Source organism: Bombina bombina, chromosome 1 (genome assembly GCF_027579735.1).
Source record: "Bombina bombina isolate aBomBom1 chromosome 1, aBomBom1.pri, whole genome shotgun sequence".
NCBI lineage: Eukaryota > Metazoa > Chordata > Amphibia > Anura > Bombinatoridae > Bombina > Bombina bombina.
In genome coordinates, this window is record NC_069499.1 from 1289935413 (window position 1) to 1289947912 (window position 12500).

A 12500-nucleotide genomic window follows, 5' to 3' on the forward strand; every position below is an offset into this window, starting at 1 on the left:
TACAGTCCCTGGAATCTGCTTTGCTGAGACCCAACCAAGCCCAAAGGGGAATACGATACCAAATAATGCCTTCAGAAAGACTTTTCTATGTATCAGAGCTCCACACACATGCAGCTGCATGCCATGCTGTTCTCAAAAACAAGTGCGCCATACCGGCGCGAAAATGAGGCTCTGACTATGATTAGGGAAAGCCCCTATAGAATAAAGTGTCTAAAACAGTGCCTGCCGATATTATTTTACAAAAAATACCCAGATTAAATGATTCCTCAAGGCTAAATATGTGTAAATATGATCGATTTAGCCCAGAAAATGTCTACAGTCTTAATAAGCCCTTGTGAAGCCCTTATTTACTGTGTGAATAAAAATGGCTTACCGGATCCCATAGGGAAAATGACAGCTTCCAGCATTACATCGTCTTGTTAGAATGTGTCATACCTCAAGCAGCAAAAGACTGCTCACTGTTCCCCCAACTGAAGTTAATTCCTCTCAACAGTCCTGTGTGGAACAGCCATGGATTTTAGTAACGGTTGCTAAAATCATTTTCCTCATACAAACAGAAATCTTCATCTCTTTTCTGTTTCAGAGTAAATAGTACATACCAGCACTATTTTAAAATAACAAACTCTTGATTGAATAATAAAAACTACAGTTAAACACTAAAAAACTCTAAGCCATCTCCGTGGAGATGTTGCCTGTACAACGGCAAAGAGAATGACTGGGGTAGGCGGAGCCTAGGAGGGATCATGTGACCAGCTTTGCTGGGCTCTTTGCCATTTCCTGTTGGGGAAGAGAATATCCCACAAGTAAGGATGACGCCGTGGACCGGACACACCTATGTTGGAGAAAAAGTCTGCGCCAAGAATGACGCAATAAAATGAAGCATTTTCAGCCCCCGCGAGCCTAACAGCCCACAGGGAAAAAGTCAAATTTTAAGGTAAAAAATGTTAAATTAAAATGTATTATCCCAAATATGAAACTGACTGTCTGAAAAATAAGGAAAGTTGAACATTCTGAGTCAAGGCAAATAAATGTTTGAAAACATATATTTAGAACTTTATAAACAAAGTGCCCAACCATAGCTAGGAGTGTCACAGAAAATAAGACTTACTTACCCCAGGACACTCATCTACATATAGCAGATAGCCAAACCAGTACTGAAACGAGAATCAGCAGAGGTAATGGTATATATAAGAGTATATCGTCGATCTGAAAAGGGAGGTAAGAGATGAATCTCTACGACCGATAACAGAGAACCTATGAAATAGACCCCTTAGAAGGAGATCACTGCATTCAAATAGGCAATACTCTCCTCACATCCCTCTGACATTCACTGCACGCTGAGAGGAAAACCGGGCTCCAACTTGCTGCGGAGCGCATATCAACGTAGAATCTAGCACAAACTTACTTCACCACCTCCATCGGAGGCAAAGTTTGTAAAACTGAATTGTGGGTGTGGTGAGGGGTGTATTTATAGGCATTTTGAGGTTTGGGAAACTTTGCCCCTCCTGGTAGGAATGTATATCCCATACGTCACTAGCTCATGGACTCTTGCTAATTACATGAAAGAAAATTCTGTCACCAGTGCAGTTCTGGGGACCAATCTCAAAAAAGACATTGCAGAGTTAGAAAAAGTTCAGAGAAGGGCCACAAAACTAATAAGGGGAATGGATAATTTAAACTATGAGGAGAGGTTAGCCAAACTGGGTCTGTTGTTTCTAGAAAAAAAGGCGCTTGAAAGGTTATAGGATTACTTTATAATAATATATTCTCGGCCAATATACAGAGTTGACGGAATCTATTTATTCCAAGGAAATTGTTTGTGACAAGAGATCACAATTTAAGGCTGGAGGAAGGAGATTTAATCAACAGCAACATAAACTTTTGTTTTCCACAGTAACAGCAATCAAATTGTAGAACTCAATGCCTAAGGAGGTGGTGAATGCCAATACCCTAGTTACATTTAAAAATGGCTTAGATATATTTCTGGCTAGAAATATAATTCAGGGATATGATTGATTGTGTTAAATGTGTCACCTTTTTAATGGGATTAAGCTCAACTGGAACTTATTTTGTAAATCAGGTAGAATATGTATAGATTGGAACTCGATGGGCTTCTGTCTTCTTTCAACCTCATCTACTATGTAATGTATTAATTATATGTTTTGCATGTAGAGAGTTTGTGGACTGGTCTTACCAGCTCTGAAGGTCCTTTTTATCCTGGAAATAGAAGAAGCTTTAAAAAAATGAAAGGCTGTGAAAGCCTGTATTAAAAAAAACACAAAATAAAAACACACAACAACAACATTTTCTCACCTTGTACAGTGGAAGATATAGCATCTGGATTGTAATGTTTTGCTTCTTCTGGGGAGTTGGATGGTTCATCTTCATCACTTTCTTCTTCCGAAGAGGAAGATTTCTCATCAGAAGAATCTGCAAATATAGCTTTAAAAATATCTATTGGTGGCCTTTTCTCTTCCTCCTCCTCTTCTAATGTTGTATCATTTGGTTTAGCAGCACCCTAGAAAACATATTTATCTAATTTAATACCATATTCAAACAAAACCAGTTATTTGCTAGAGAAGTGATATCGGACTTCATCATTCAGTCTTTCTTTATTCTACCACAAGATGATAAAAACATCCTTTAATAACAGAAGCTGCTTCTTCCACCTTTGAGAGCTGTATAGCTCATATGCAATTTGTCATGTTCAAGTAAACATCGTAATTCATGATGTGTTCAATGTTTTTTAATTACATTAAAAAACAGAATTTATGTTTACCTGATAAATTACTTTCTCCAACGGTGTGTCCGGTCCACGGCGTCATCCTTACTTGTGGGATATTCTCCTCCCCAACAGGAAATGGCAAAGAGCCCAGCAAAGCTGGTCACATGATCCCTCCTAGGCTCCGCCTACCCCAGTCATTCGACCGACGTTAAGGAGGAATATTTGCATAGGAGAAACCATATGATACCGTGGTGACTGTAGTTAAAGAAAATAAATTATCAGACCTGATTAAAAAAACCAGGGCGGGCCGTGGACCGGACACACCGTTGGAGAAAGTAATTTATCAGGTAAACATAAATTCTGTTTTCTCCAACATAGGTGTGTCCGGTCCACGGCGTCATCCTTACTTGTGGGAACCAATACCAAAGCTTTAGGACACGGATGAAGGGAGGGAGCAAATCAGGTCACCTAAATGGAAGGCACCACGGCTTGCAAAACCTTTCTCCCAAAAATAGCCTCAGAAGAAGCAAAAGTATCAAACTTGTAAAATTTGGTAAAAGTGTGCAGTGAAGACCAAGTCGCTGCCCTACATATCTGATCAACAGAAGCCTCGTTCTTGAAGGCCCATGTGGAAGCCACAGCCCTAGTGGAATGAGCTGTGATTCTTTCGGGAGGCTGCCGTCCGGCAGTCTCGTAAGCCAATCTGATGATGCTTTTAATCTAAAAAGAGAGAGAGGTAGAAGTTGCTTTTTGACCTCTCCTTTTACCAGAATAAACAACAAACAAGGAAGATGTTTGTCTAAAATCCTTTGTAGCATCTAAATAGAATTTTAGAGCGCGAACAACATCCAAATTATGCAACAAACGTTCCTTCTTTGAAACTGGTTTCGGACACAGAGAAGGTACGATAATCTCCTGGTTAATGTTTTTGTTAGAAACAACTTTTGGAAGAAAACCAGGCTTAGTACGTAAAACCACCTTATCTGCATGGAACACCAGATAAGGAGGAGAACACTGCAGAGCAGATAATTCTGAAACTCTTCTAGCAGAAGAGATTGCAACTAAAAACAAAACTTTCCAAGATAATAACTTAATATCAACGGAATGTAAGGGTTCAAACGGAACCCCCTGAAGAACTGAAAGAACTAAATTGAGACTCCAAGGAGGAGTCAAAGGTTTGTAAACAGGCTTAATTCTAACCAGAGCCTGAACAAAGGCTTGAACATCTGGCACAGCTGCCAGCTTTTTGTGAAGTAACACAGACAAGGCAGAAATCTGTCCCTTCAGGGAACTTGCAGATAATCCTTTTTCCAATCCTTCTTGAAGGAAGGATAGAATCTTAGGAATCTTAACCTTGTCCCAAGGGAATCCTTTAGATTCACACCAACAGATATATTTTTTCCAAATTTTGTGGTAAATTTTTCTAGTTACAGGCTTTCTGGCCTGAACAAGAGTATCGATAACAGAATCTGAGAACCCTCGCTTCGATAAGATCAAGTGTTCAATCTCCAAGCAGTCAGCTGGAGTGAAACCAGGTTCGGATGTTCGAACGGACCCTGAACAAGAAGGTCTCGTCTCAAAGGTAGCTTCCAAGGTGGAGCCGATGACATATTCACCAGATCTGCATACCAAGTCCTGCGTGGCCACGCAGGAGCTATCAAGATCACAGACGCCCTCTCCTGATTGATCCTGGCTACCAGCCTGGGGATGAGAGGAAACGGCGGGAACACATAAGCTAGTTTGAAGGTCCAAGGTGCTACTAGTGCATCCACTAGAGCCGCCTTGGGATCCCTGGATCTGGACCCGTAGCAAGGAACTTTGAAGTTCTGACGAGAGGCCATCAGATCCATGTCTGGAATGCCCCACAGCTGAGTGACTTGGGCAAAGATTTCCGGATGGAGTTCCCACTCCCCCGGATGCAATGTCTGACGACTCAGAAAATCCGCTTCCCAATTTTCCACTCCTGGGAAGTGGATAGCGGACAGGTGGCAGGAGTGAGACTCCGCCCATAGAATGATTTTGGTCACTTCTTCCATCGCTAGAGAACTCCTTGTTCCCCCCTGATGGTTGATGTACGCAACAGTTGTCATGTTGTCTGATTGAAACCGTATGAACTTGGCCCTCGCTAGCTGAGGCCAAGCCTTGAGAGTATTGAATATCGCTCTCAGTTCCAGAATATTTATCGGTAGAAGAGATTCTTCCCGAGACCAAAGACCCTGAGCTTTCAGGGCTCCCCAGACCGCGCCCCAGCCCATCAGACTGGCGTCGGTCGTGACAATGACCCACTCTGGTCTGCGGAATGTCATCCCTTGTGACAGGTTGTCCAGGGACAGCCACCAACGGAGTGAGTCTCTGGTCCTCTGATTTACTTGTATCTTCGGAGACAAGTCTGTATAATCCCCATTCCACTGACTGAGCATGCACAGTTGTAATGGTCTTAGATGAATGCGCGCAAAAGGAACTATGTCCATTGCCGCTACCATCAACCCGATCACTTCCATGCACTGAGCTATGGAAGGAAGAGGAACGGAATGAAGTATCCGACAAGAGTCTAGAAGCTTTGTTTTTCTGGCCTCTGTCAGAAATATCCTCATTTCTAAGGAGTCTATTATTGTTCCCAAGAAGGGAACCCTTGTTGACGGAGATAGAGAACTCCTTTCCACGTTCACTTTCCATCCGTGAGATCTGAGAAAGGCCAGGACGATGTCCGTGTGAGCCTTTGCTTGAGGAAGGGACGACGCTTGAATCAGAATGTCGTCCAAGTAAGGTACTACAGCAATGCCCCTTGGTCTTAGCACAGCTAGAAGGGACCCTAGTACCTTTGTGAAAATCCTTGGAGCAGTGGCTAATCCGAAAGGAAGCGCCACGAACTGGTAATGCTTGTCCAGGAATGCGAACCTCAGGAACCGATGATGTTCCTTGTGGATAGGAATATGTAGATACGCATCCTTTAAATCCACCGTGGTCATGAATTGACCTTCCTGGATGGAAGGAAGAATAGTTCGAATGGTTTCCATCTTGAACGATGGAACCTTGAGAAACTTGTTTAAGATCTTGAGATCTAAGATTGGTCTGAACGTTCCCTCTTTTTTGGGAACTATGAACAGATTGGAGTAGAACCCCATCCCTTGTTCTCTTAATGGAACAGGATGAATCACTCCCATTTTTAACAGGTCTTCTACACAATGTAAGAATGCCTGTCTTTTTATGTGGTCTAAAGACAACTGAGACCTGTGGAACCTCCCCCTTGGGGGAAGTCCCTTGAATTCCAGAAGATAACCTTGGGAGACTATTTCTAGCGCCCAAGGATCCAGAACATCTCTTGCCCAAGCCTGAGCGAAGAGAGAGAGTCTGCCCCCCACCAGATCCGGTCCCGGATCGGGGGCCAACATTTCATGCAGTCTTGGTAGCAGTGGCAGGTTTCTTGGCCTGCTTTCCCTTGTTCCAGCCTTGCATTGGTCTCCAAGCTGGCTTGGCTTGAGAAGTATTACCCTCTTGCTTAGAGGACGTAGCACCTCGGGCTGGTCCGTTTCTACGAAAGGGACGAAAAGTAGGTTTATTTTTTGCCTTGAAAGGCCGATCCTGAGGAAGGGCGTGGCCCTTACCCCCAGTGATATCAGAGATAATCTCTTTCAAGTCAGGGCCAAACAGCGTTTTCCCCTTGAAAGGAATGTTAAGTAGCTTGTTCTTGGAAGACGCATCAGCCGACCAAGATTTCAACCAAAGCGCTCTGCGCGCCACAATAGCAAACCCAGAATTCTTAGCCGCTAACCTAGCCAATTGCAAAGTGGCGTCTAGGGTGAAAGAATTAGCCAATTTGAGAGCATTGATTCTGTCCATAATCTCCTCATAAGGAGGAGAATCACTATCGACCGCCTTTATCAGCTCATCGAACCAGAAACATGCGGCTGTAGCGACAGGGACAATGCATGCAATTGGTTGTAGAAGGTAACCCTGCTGAACAAACATCTTTTTAAGCAAACCTTCTAATTTTTTATCCATAGGATCTTTGAAAGCACAACTATCCTCTATGGGTATAGTGGTGCGTTTGTTTAAAGTGGAAACCGCCCCCTCGACCTTGGGGACTGTCTGCCATAAGTCCTTTCTAGGGTCGACCAAAGGAAACAATTTTTTAAATATGGGGGGAGGGACGAAAGGAATACCGGGCCTTTCCCATTCTTTATTAACAATGTCCGCCACCCGCTTGGGTATAGGAAAAGCTTCTGGGAGCCCCGGCACCTCTAGGAACTTGTCCATTTTACATAGTTTCTCTGGGATGACCAACTTGTCACAATCATCCAGAGTGGATAATACCTCCTTAAGCAGAATGCGGAGATGTTCCAACTTAAATTTAAATGCAATCACATCAGGTTCAGCCTGTTGAGAAATGTTCCCTGAATCAGTAATTTCTCCCTCAGACAAAACTTCCCTGGCCCCATCAGACTGGGTTAGGGGCCCTTCAGAGATATTAGTATCAGCGTTGCCATGCTCTTCAGTATCTAAAACAGAGCAGCCGCGCTTACGCTGACAAGTGTTCATTTGGGCTAAAATGTTTTTGACAGAATTATCCATTACAGCCGTTAATTGTTGCATAGTAAGGAGTATTGGCGCGCTAGATGTACTAGGGGCCTCCTGAGTGGGCAAGACTCGTGTAGACGAAGGAGGGAATGATGCAGTACCATGCTTACTCCCCTCACTTGAGGAATCATCTTGGGCATCATTGTCATTATCACATAAATCACATTTATTTAAATGAATAGGAATTCTGGCTTCCCCACATTCAGAACACAGTCTATCTGGTAGTTCAGACATGTTAAACAGGCATAAACTTGATAACAAAGTACAAAAAACGTTTTAAAATAAAACCGTTACTGTCACTTTAAATTTTAAACTGAACACACTTTATTACTGCAATTGCGAAAAAACATGAAGGAATTGTGCAAAATTCACCAAATTTTCACCACAGTGTCTTAAAGCCTTAAAAGTATTGCACACCAAATTTGGAAGCTTTAACCCTTAAAATAACGGAACCGGAGCCGTTTTAAACTTTAACCCCTTTACAGTCCCTGGTATCTGCTTTGCTGAGACCCAACCAAGCCCAAAGGGGAATACGATACCAAATGACGCCTTCAGAAAGTCTTTTCTAAGTGTCAGAGCTCCTCTCACATGCGACTGCATGCCATGCCTCTCAAAAACAAATGCGCCACACCGGCGCGAAAATGAGGCTCTGCTTATGCTTTGGGAAAGCCCCTAAGGTATAAGGTGTCTAATACAGTGCCTGCCGATATTATTATATCAAAATACCCAGATAAAATGATTCCTCAAGGCTAAATATGTGTTAATAATGAATCGATTTAGCCCAAAAAAAGTCTACAGTCTTAATAAGCCCTTGTGAAGCCCTTATTTACGATCGTAATAAACATGGCTTACCGGATCCCATAGGGAAAATGACAGCTTCCAGCATTACATCGTCTTGTTAGAATGTGTCATACCTCAAGCAGCAAGAGACTGCATACTGTTCCCCCAACTGAAGTTAATTGCTCTCAACAGTCCTGTGTGGAACAGCCATGGATTTTAGTTACGGTTGCTAAAATCATTTTCCTCATACAAACAGAAATCTTCATCTCTTTTCTGTTTCTGAGTAAATAGTACATACCAGCACTATTTCAAAATAACAAACTCTTGATTGAATAATAAAAACTACAGTTAAACACTAAAAAACTCTAAGCCATCTCCGTGGAGATGTTGCCTGTACAACGGCAAAGAGAATGACTGGGGTAGGCGGAGCCTAGGAGGGATCATGTGACCAGCTTTGCTGGGCTCTTTGCCATTTCCTGTTGGGGAGGAGAATATCCCACAAGTAAGGATGACGCCGTGGACCGGACACACCTATGTTGGAGAAACTATTTATTTTTTTCATTCCAAGATGTCAGCTTATGTTCCTGTACCTTTGATTTAAAATGCTTTAAATACCTCACGTGTGTCTTCTCCAGGTGTAGATCTACATCTGAAGAAGAAAACGGTGAGGTCTTGAAAGCATATGGAATAAAAATTAAAAAAACCTTGATTTTATTGGTCAATTAAAAGTTATCACAATCTACTACTAAGGGAACGTTCTCTGTGTGTCCAATATGGCAACAACCCTTTTTCTGTTTGTGACTTAAAAGGACACTAAAGTCAAGATTAAGCATGCAATTTAAAAATAAAAATCCATCCATTTCACCTTCATTAGCATGATGTGCAGTCTTTTTATATGTCCACTTTCTACGGTACTAGCTCCTACTGAACATGTGGCAAGAAGTCACAGAACATATGTATATGCATTTTGTGATTAACTGATGACTGTTACAAAACAGAGAGAAGGGGAAAAAGCTACTTTGAAATTCAGAGTAAGTGGCATTGCATTGTCTTTTTATTATGCATCTGTTGGTTATGCAATTCTACATGATTTAATAGTCATTTAGGTGATATTTAGATATATAACCTTTTTTACCTTCACATTACACTATTATTATTTTAGACAAATAAGCATTATTTTAAATTAACAGACAGCACACAGTAAATTGTAGTCATCTGCAGTTATAATCTTCATTCAAATTCATCAAAGCAGCACAATTTGTCTTCTTGCTGGTTTTTCTGTGAAATGCCCCCAACTATGAAACATCCAACATGGAACACGGGGTTGATATTCCCCTAGTATATACAATGAAAATAAACTTTCATAGTAAACAAACAAGTAAAGATATCTTTCAACTACATAAAATACACAAAAACATATTTGGTAAGTCATAGAAAGCAACTATGAATATGAGTTGTAACCTCAATTCGAGGTTATTATCAAAGTATAATAATCAAGAAAATGGTGAAACCATTAAAATGTGTCGTGTTCCAGACCTGACCAAGAGAAAGGGGGTGCTAAAATCATGCTTTTTTAAAAAAACAAAAAAAAAAACAAACACACAATATCTACTTAAAATAGAAAAAGAGAAAAAGATGGGCTTCAAATAAGGTAGGAGACCCAAGACGGGTTGAAATTCTCAACCCAGTCTGGCCAAATCAACTAAAGAAATGTCATGTTATCTGTAACATGAAAGGAATAATCTCTCCATACTATAAATATAGTTCATAATCTCAATAACTGTACTCCAGGATGGTCTATAAATTTGTTTCTAAAAGCTAATTTAACTGCCATTAATAAATATACTAAAAATATTAATGTTTTGGTAAAGCCTGAATACCCAGGTGTAGAACAGCAAAATCAGGAAGTCTAGCAGCCTTAATCTAAAAGGTGGTAAAAGTGTGATAACAAGCGTTCCATAAGGAAAGCAATTTGGGGCATGACCACCAGATATGTAACATATCACCTATACCCCCACACTCTCTCCAACACCTGGGAGACAACGGAGCGTTAATTTTAAACAATTTAAGAGGAGTAAGATCTAATATTAGTTTTGTTGACAACCCAAAGCACTGTTCACTCCTTTATTAAAGATTATAATATAAACTAACGGTGGGATAGTAAGACTCAAGAATGATGTAATGGAAGGAGATAAACAAATAGCAAACGGTTTAAATGATTACTTTTTATCAGTCTTTACAACAGATAATAAAGATAGTGAGATTCTAAGGGATGCTACTTTAAATGACAAATGTGAGTAGTACTTTTTCAAGGGCTTTATCAAAAATAAAAGTAAATAAGTCTGTGGATCTAGATAATATTTATCCAAGAGTTCTAAGAAAACTTTGATCTGTGATAGCTACTCCATCAGCTGTTTTTTTAATCAGTCACTGCTAACAGGAGTTGTTCCAAAAGACTGGAAAATGCCAATGTAGTCCCTATTCATAAAAAGGGCAGTAGGGAAGATTCTGCTAACTATAAGCCAGTCAGCTTGACCTCAATTACAGGGAAATTAATGGAAACTCTTTTAAAGGAAAAACTTGTGTATTACCTACAGACAAACAACTTAGAAGACAACAGAGTGGTTTCACTGCTGGAAGGTAATGTCAGACTAATCTAATTGATTTCTTTGACCATGTGAGATGTAACTAAATTAATAGACCAGGAAAGAGCTGTAGATGTTGCATATCTAGACTTTAGCAAAGCATTTGACACTGTCCCATGCAACAAACGTATTCACAAAATGTATTGCCATGGAGTAGATGCTAAGGTTGTTAAGTGGGTAGAATATGCTGGCTTAACGATAGAAGGTAGAGGATTTCAATTAATGGAGTACATTGAAATGAGGGGTCAGTAACTAGTGGTGTTCCCCAAGGGTCAGTTCTTGGGCCTGTTTTGTTTAACATGTTTATAAGTGATATTGGAAGTTGATGTTCCAGGAGGGGTTGATCAAATGAACTGTGATATTAATATACTGGAGGACTGGGCAAATAAATGGGATCTGAAATTTAATATTAGCAAGAGTAAAAATATGCATATAGGATACAAAAACCTAAAAGGCCAATTATAGTCTTAATTGTACATTACTAACTGTAACTAAAGAAGAACGAGACTTGGAAATTATTATTTCAGACGATTTACAATTTGGTACACAATGCAGCAGTGCAGCCAGTAAGGCCAGTCTAATACTTTAAAGGGACATTCTACTTGAAAATGTTTATCGTTTAAAAAGATAGATAATCCCTTTATTACCAAATCCCCAGTTTTGAATAACCAACAATGTAATAATACAGTTTTTATCTATGTAATTACCTTGTTTCTAAGCCTCTGCAGGCTGCCCCTTATCTCAATTCTTTTCACAGAATTGCATTTTAGCCAATCAGCGCTGACTCATAAATAACTCCACATACTAGACATAATAATGTATTCAAAGCAAAGATTAATCTTAAAATAATATGTAGATATGTTTTTTTTACAATTATATTAGTTGTTTAAACAGTGAAAATATAAGTGTAACAGTTTTGTTAAAGTAATGGGTGCAGCCATCTGATCTAGTTTTCTATTTATCTCTGTGCAAACAAGACTGTGTGGAAACCTTTTTATATAATTCTATGTCCCACACAGCCTTGTTTGGACAGACTATTTTATTGCCTGATTTTCTGTCACTAATTGTCAACAGCAGGAAAGACATATATGGGGAAAACTTACAAGCTCTCAGCTTAGATTAAAAGCAAAAATGGAAAGGTTAGTTACCATATTTGGCCAAATGGGGCAAGCCCAGGTACCACATTAAGGTCCCTTCCAAAATCTTGGACCCTAAAACCGCCACACAATGCAAGCTCTCAATACAACAAACTGGGAACAAGTGAAGGGTGCACAGGCTTATGTAATCAGCCTAGACATATACAAAACACGGAAGGGGATTGCACTCTCAGACTGGACTGGGTACACATCCATGACCCTGCAACATGCTCTGCCCTGGGTGCTCACTGGCAATTACAGGAAGCTGTGCTGTCCCCAGAGTCACGGGCAGCTAACCCCAGACAGGTCTGGGTGCAAGAACCATAGGGAAAATTACAAAACAAATTAATATAACACACAGAGAAAGTCCAGCACTCACAAGCTCTCAGCTAAGATTAAAAGCAAAAATGGAAGGGGTTAGTTACCGCATTTGGCCAAATGGGACAAGCCCAGGTACCACGTCAAGGTCCCTTCCAAAACCTGGGACCCTAAAACAGCCACACAATGCAAGCTCTCAATACAACAAACTGGGAACAAGTGAAGGGTGCACAGGCTTATGTAATCAGCCTAGACATATACAAAACACGGAAGGGGATTGCACTCTCAGACTGGACTGGGTACACATCCATGACCCTG

At 40.6% G+C, this 12500-nt stretch overlaps 1 protein-coding gene across 1 annotated transcript in view; it reads right to left on the reverse strand.

The window, feature by feature from the left end:
* The window catches only part of GPATCH1 (G-patch domain containing 1), a 198769-nt gene that overhangs the window by 78142 nt on the left and 108127 nt on the right, over positions 1–12500 (reverse strand). The window contains exon 16 of the mRNA XM_053701540.1: positions 2314–2518. Coding sequence (XP_053557515.1) covers positions 2314–2518 — 205 coding nt within the window. The remainder of the gene's footprint in view (positions 1–2313; positions 2519–12500) is intronic.